The sequence below is a fragment of the Octopus bimaculoides genome, chromosome 4, assembly GCF_001194135.2.
Source record: "Octopus bimaculoides isolate UCB-OBI-ISO-001 chromosome 4, ASM119413v2, whole genome shotgun sequence".
NCBI classification, from domain to species: Eukaryota; Metazoa; Mollusca; class Cephalopoda; order Octopoda; family Octopodidae; genus Octopus; species Octopus bimaculoides.
In genome coordinates, this window is record NC_068984.1 from 132,637,470 (window position 1) to 132,644,866 (window position 7,397).

A 7,397-nucleotide genomic window follows, 5' to 3' on the forward strand; every position below is an offset into this window, starting at 1 on the left:
ATCAGATTGGAGCCTGGTGTAGCCAACTGGTTTCACCAGTCCTCAGTCAAATCGTCCAACCCATGCTAGCATGGAAAGCGGACGTTAAACAACGATGATGATGATCTATATACACATACACACACACACAACAGGCTTCTTTCAGTTTCCATCTGCCAAATCCACTTGCAACGCTTTGGTTAGCTCAAGTATATAGTAGAAGGTGTCATGCAGTAGGACTGAAACCACAACCATGTGGCTGGGAAACAAGCTTGTAGCGTACTTCTCTCTCGGACGTAGCAGATAACAGCTAGCCTTCGGCTGCATCTTTGGTCCCTGTTGTGTCCACCACTCTGATTGGTTGGTATTGGTGCATTTTTGTCTCTTGTTCTATTTTGCGCCAGATAGATTTAGCTGCTATTGCTAGCAGTTCAATCAACTGCATATAGGCTCTATTGTTGCGTTGAGTTTCAAATATTATTTCTGTGGGGAGACACAGTAAACAATCTAACAGCATAACTCCCTCTCTCTTTTGTGAAGTTATGCTGGATTATTTCAGAAAGATTTTGTTTTTTTTTAAATCTCTATAAAATGTGTTTTGAGAAATGTTATATCAAGCAAAAAAAAAAAAAATTATTAAACTTGTATCATTTCAGCTTCTAACTCGCCAGGCCAGTCTGCTGTTCTTACAAGCAATGAGCTGTTTGACTGGGAAGACATGTTTGAAGATGAGTTGAGATCATTTTTCAGTGAAAAAAGACAATCATTTATGAAGATGCAGCAACAATTTAGAGAATATGAAGAACAATTTGAAGAGGAGTACCAGAGAACTCTTGACAGCATGAAGAAATCTCAACGTTGGCCAAAAGAATTCACACCTGACATGAATATTTTCATTCCTAAAACAGACATGACTGGCAATCCAACTGAGGAGCAAGCATTGTTGAATTACCAACACACTCCTGAATCTACCACTTCACAACGAAAATCATATAAACTTATTAAGGTATGTCTTTAATTTTAATCAATCAATAATTTTACGTGTGGAGGCACATAGCCTAGTGGTTAGAGCAGCAGACTCGTGGTCAAGGGATCACAGGTTCGAATCTCAGTCCTGGTGATGTGTGTGTTTATGAGTGAAACACTTAAGCTTCACGCAACTCCAGCAGAAGATAATGGCAAACTTTTGTTGACTCTTTCGCCAAACCTTCTTGCCTATATCCAAAAGGAAACCATCAAGCATATTGGTAATTACTCACAATTAAACTACAATCACAGATGTGTCACATCTCACCTCGTACATGAAGCCCCTTTTTCTACTCCTCTATTTGTCATTTCCTGTGACCCTTCACCAAACACGTTACCCAACTGTTTCACCTAAGAACTGCAACCTTTTGGGATTCCTCTCCAGTTCACATTTTTCTGCAGGCACTGACAAACAGGTGTTCCAACTGAACATCAATTATATCATCTTATGAGACCCTACAGGCACCAGGGGTTCTGACCCACTTCCCCCAGCTAATTAATAAAATAAACTCATAATTTTGTTCTGGTTTCAAATCCTGCAGGGGTTAACTTTAGCTTTCATCTTCCTAGGTTTGATAAAGCACCTGTAGAGTATTGGGAATCACCCTGACTGAGTATACCGTTTTTCCTATGACTTCCAGGCCTTGTGCTAATATGAGAAATCATCATCATTATTATTGTGGTGGTGAGCTAGCAGAATCATTAGTACATTGGACAAACATACTTGGCAGCATTTCTTCTGACTCATTCAAATTCTGCCAAGGTTCACTTTGCCTTTCATCCTTTTGGAGTCAATAAAATAAGTACCACTTGAGTCTGGGGGTCAATGTAATTAACTCTCTGCCCCTAAAAATTTGCTGTCCTTGTGCCAAATTATTATTATTATTATTATTATTATTATTATTATCAAAAGAATGATGCATTGGTAAAGTATATTTTTGTCGCTCTGAGGTCAATAAAATAAGTATAAGTCATGTGTCAATGTAAGAAATTACTATTAATATAATTTTTTTATGTAGACTGACCAAGATCCTGCCAGTGTAATCGGTGCTGCTATAAAGGGCTTTCTCACAAGAAGACTTTTGTCCTGTCCTAAAGTGGAAGCTTTGAGAAAAACTATATATGTGAGTGAAATTTCTGACTTACTTCACTGAAGTATCCTTCCTACATCTAACTACAGTATGTTACTTTGTGTGAGATGTTAGTCATTGCATTGTGAGATGAACATTTCGTGATCAATGGTATCCATCAATGAATGATGGATCAGCAGTATCCGATCATCAATGAATAAAGCTGACACTGGAGCTCAACACAGCCTTGCAGCTTGCCAGATCCTGTCAAACCATCCAACCTGTGTCAGTATGGAATATAGATATTACAAGATGGTGGTGGTGGTGGTGGTGAAGGTGGATTGGTCTATTTGAAAATTAGTTGCTTTGGCTACAGGTACAATGTAATGCTGATCACCACTTGGCTAATTATCCAGTACTAGCAACACCACCAATCCTTGTATAAACACTCAGACATATAAACAGTACAGTAGTATATGTATGTGTGTGTGTGTGTGTGTATATCTATATATATATATATATATATACATACACACACACACACACACACACACATGTTGTGTTGAGTGTTTTTATCACAAACAGATGTCGCATCATTATTGATTTTCTGTCTTTGTTTAGGAATGTTTAAAGCTACTCAGTGAAACCAACGACTCTTCCAATTTGGATTTGATAACAAGATTAAATAACCAAGTAAGTTCATTCTTTCTTTTTTTCTTCTCATCTCTTTTTACTACTATTGTTGCTTTTTCTGCTCCTCTTCTTCCTCCTCCCCTCCCCTTTTCACAACTACTACTTCTAGTTTTTTTTCCCCCCCTCCTGCCATTGTTTGTTTTCTTTGACTCTGTCCTCTTCCTTCTTCTAAAACTACTACTTTTTTTGTCCTTGTCTATGACTCCAAGGCAATGAGACAGTACAATATGGTTGTTCAATCTGCTGGAAATGGCTGTCGAAACTCCCTCTAATCACACCATCGAAGCTATATTGGACAATGTTGTCCAAGGCACATGAAAAGATGGGATGGTCATGGCTAATAAAGCTTTGGTCATAGGTCTGCTTGATCAAGCTGACTTGCAACTAAACATCAAGAACAGTCATATTACTTAGATGGAAATAGGGAATGAGGTAAAATTGTAGATAGGCACAGGAGTGGCTGTGTGGTAAGTAGCTTGCTTACCAACCACATGGTTCTGGGTTCAGTCCCACTGCGTGGCATCTTGGGCAAGTGTCTTCTACTATAACCTCGGGCCGACCAAAGCCTTGTGAGTGGATTTGGTAGACAGAAACTGAAAGAAGCCCATCGTATATATGTATGTGTGTGTGTATATGTTTGTGTGTCTGTTTGTCCCCTCAACATCACTTGACAACCGATGCTGGTGTATTTATGTCCCCGTAACTTAGCGGCTCAACAAAAAAGACCGATAGAATAAGTACAAGGCTTCCAAAGAATAAGTCCTGGCGTCGATTTGCTCAACTAAAGGCGGTACTCCAGCATGGCCGCAGTCAAATGACTGAAACAAGTAAAAGATAAAAAAAAGATAAAAAGATTAAGAATAAGGTAAAACTGAATTAAGGAAAAGAGTTGAATTGTGGATTAGAAATTATGTAAAATTGTGAAAGAAAGATGATGAAAAACTTAATTAACTCTTTCATAAGTGCCATGTTACTCTGGTGGTTGACAAAAAGATTAGGAATGTGTACAGACACCAAGGAAATATGTCTTGTGTACCATATAGACTAAAAACTGGATGAGAGATAGGATAAAATAGTTATATTTCATTCACTGTGACATTTAGTTTGGAACATATCTCAAGCAGAAAGTCATCATCATTTAACATCCATTTTCCATGCTGGCATGGGTTTGACGGTTTGACAGGAACTGACCAGCTGAAGAGCTGCCCAGGCTCCAGCTGGTCAGTTCCTATCAAACCGTCCAACCCATGCCAGCACCACTTTAAATAAACATCATCCAGTAGTAGAAAATCTGCTTCAGTGGATTATGTCTGACCCATGCAAGCATGGAAAAGTTGACGTTAAAACGATGATGTAATGTTTGTAGCAGTTTGAATTCTAGCTGGTTTTATATAGGTGTTGTGTGTGTTTTGTTATTTTCCATTCAATTCAAATATCAAAGTCTTATCTATTTTCTATCTTAGCTGGATGCTGCACGTCTAGATATACATGACATTTTCTTTGAGATGACTACTCAAGAGAGAATGAACATCATTCACCAATCTCGGATACTTGCAGCGAGGAAACTACAGGTAAAAGTAATCACCACAAAAGTGGTTTAATTAATTCAATTGTTTTGCATTTTAATGATTTGGCAAATGTCAGCGAGATTTATTTGTGTCTTGACTTAACACTTCACCATTTAAACCAGTTACATCCAGCACAAATATTCTACTTATTTTATGTTCAAACTGGCTAGATCCAGCCTCTTACACCTACCCTACAATGTCATTCTAAAAATAAACATTCGTGTCATTGAAATCTCAAAGCTACAAAATGATGCATGATTAATTCTAAACAATGTGTATAACCAGGCATTACATTGACAGTTGTTGGCACTCCGTCGCTTACGACATCGAGGGTTCCAGTTGATCCGATCAACAGAACAGCCTGCTCGTGAAATTAACGTGCAAGTGGCTGAGCACTCCATAGACTCGTGTACCCTTAACGTAGTTCTCGGGAGATATTCAGCGTGACACAGTGTGACAAGGCTGACCCTTTGAATTACAGGCACAACAGAAACAGGAAGTAAGAGTGAGAGAAAGTTGTGGTGAAAGAGTACAGCAGGGTTCGCCACCATCCCCTGCCGGAGCCTCATGGAGCTTTAGGTGTTTTCGCTCAATAAACACTCACAACGCTCGGTCTAGGAATCGAAACCGTGAGTCTGCTGCCCTAACCACTGGGCCATTGCACCTCCACACATTTGACAGTAATCTGAAGCTAAAAGGTTAAACTCTTTTTGATATCAGTCCTACAATATTTTTTTTTCCCCATTAGTTTGATCTGCTGGAAGGGGTTTTGCTCATCCTCACCCCACAGTTCATATGTCACATGACCTGCCCAACTGATACATGTGATCTCTCATTGAGACCTTTCTTATTTATGCTGCAATTGTAACATATTTATATAGCCTGTTGAAGAGAAATACATGCATACACACACACATACACACTTTTATTCAAATTGACCTCCAGACTTATTTTTTAAAGCCTAGTACTTATTCTATCAGTCTCCTTTGCCTAACTGGTAAGTTAGGGGACATAAACGCACTAGTACCAGTTGTCAAATGGTGATATGGGAACGAGTACACACACACACACACACACACACAGATATAGATATATATATATATATATATATATATGTATATATATATATATATATACACATACACACACTCACACACACATGGGCTTCTTTCAGTTTCTGTCTACCTAATACACTCACAAGGCTTTGGTTAGCCTGAGGCTATAGTAGAAGACACTTGCCCAAGGTGACACACAGTGGAACTGAACCTAGAACCATATGGTTGGGAAGTAAGTTTCTTATCATACAGCCATACCTACACCTATATAAAAATAGCAGATCAGCCAGTGTCTGCTTTGAGAAAAGTTAGTAATAGTTCAGTTATGGATAGGCAAACACCAGTATCAGGTAGAAAGAAAATCCATAATGTTGATGTGACTGAGACAAGTAGATCAATGGTGTCACGAGTGAAAAAACTTGGAATTGATAGAAAAGATGTGCATAGGTTATTTCATTGTCCTAATTAATAACGAAATTATATTAAAGCTATGGAAAATAAGGGTATCAGCTAATATGACAGTCTAAAAGAAATATCACTTGATTGTTGTACATTCACTTGTCTAATTAAATCTTTATATTTTTTTCATATTTTAAAGGCCAGACCACAACAAATATCTTCAGCAACTCAAAAGTATTTGATGCGGAAAAACCAAATGTATCCTTTTTTTATTCTGCTGTTGTTTAAACTCCACCAGGTCAGCTTCAATCCCACAGACTGAAGAATACAGGCATTCCAGCTGTGACCATTTTAACTTTATCTTTAGACATAGCTTCATTTTTCTAACAAGTTTTATAAGATAGTAGATTTGGCTGCTATTACTAAGATTTTAAGCAATCATCCAAAATATAGCTCCTTGGTAATACTGTGCCTCTACAGCCTATCTAAGTAAGCTACACTTCCACATGATACCTATTTACAGGTACTGAGAATTAAGTGAATTAAGCCATTGTTGATTGTTATCCTGTGTTCTAATGTAATTATAATATTTGTGTAGTTCAATGGAGCTATATCTAAAAATTCAACCAAATAGACCTTCCATTTTCTAAAAAACATCGCTTATGAAATAAGTCCGGTGGTACTTGCAACAGCCACACTCAAATGGTGTTTTTTACATGCCACCTGCACAGGAGTCGGTCCAATGTTTTGTTCACATGCCACCGGCACAAATGCCAGTAAGGCGAAGCTGGAAACGATCGTGCTCAAACGGTGCTTTTACGAGTTTAAATCTGTGAATTTCTACACTTCTAAAACTATTACCTTAATGCAAACTCAGAAACCAGAGTCAAAGTGTCTCATCATCTTTATCTGACAAACCAAATACCAGGAACAATTCCAACCTTCATCCAATTCCTTCTCCAGTCCAACCAACAAGGTAAGTATTGTCTGGGTGGCTAACATACCTCATATATGTTTGTCCTTGTAGATAAGATTATATTATCAGCAATGTTAAAGACTACCGAGCCTCAATAGTTAATTTACTCTATCAGTTTCTGGATTTACACATAATTCTTGCTTGTATTGATTTGTGACTCAGTCCCATTCCTGTTTCCTTTTTTTGTTTTTGACATTCATGGGTCTGTTAACAAAGAAACTTTAAACATGCTAGCAAGGAAAGAAAAGCAAACAATATTGATAATTCAGATATAAAAAGCAAAAAGGTTAGATGTGTGTAAATATTGACAGATAATTACGAAATTTGTAATTTTTAAGTGATCTCATGAGATCACTGGTAGGTAATGGATTAAACAAATAAACCCCAGGACTTATTTTTTAAGCCCCTTTTGCCAAACCACTAAGTTACAGGGACATAAATACACCAACACCAGTTGTCAAGCAGTGGTGAAGGGACAAACGTAGACACAGACATATATATATATATATATATACACACACACACACTCTCTGACTGGTTGGCGTTAGGAAGGACATCCAGCTGTAGAAACTCTGCCAAATTTAGATTGGAGCCTGGTGTTGCCGTCCGGTTTCACCAGTCCTCAGTCAAA

At 37.9% G+C, this 7,397-nt stretch overlaps 1 protein-coding gene across 1 annotated transcript in view; it reads left to right on the forward strand.

Annotated features, from left to right (window-relative positions):
- Positions 1-7,397, forward strand: part of LOC106878946 (putative uncharacterized protein DDB_G0282129) — a 20,003-nt gene that overhangs the window by 10,557 nt on the left and 2,049 nt on the right. Inside the window, exons 6-11 of the mRNA XM_014928325.2 lie at positions 636-985; positions 2,025-2,129; positions 2,697-2,768; positions 4,232-4,339; positions 5,990-6,048; positions 6,668-6,766. Coding sequence (XP_014783811.1) covers positions 636-985; positions 2,025-2,129; positions 2,697-2,768; positions 4,232-4,339; positions 5,990-6,048; positions 6,668-6,766 — 793 coding nt within the window. The remainder of the gene's footprint in view (positions 1-635; positions 986-2,024; positions 2,130-2,696; positions 2,769-4,231; positions 4,340-5,989; positions 6,049-6,667; positions 6,767-7,397) is intronic.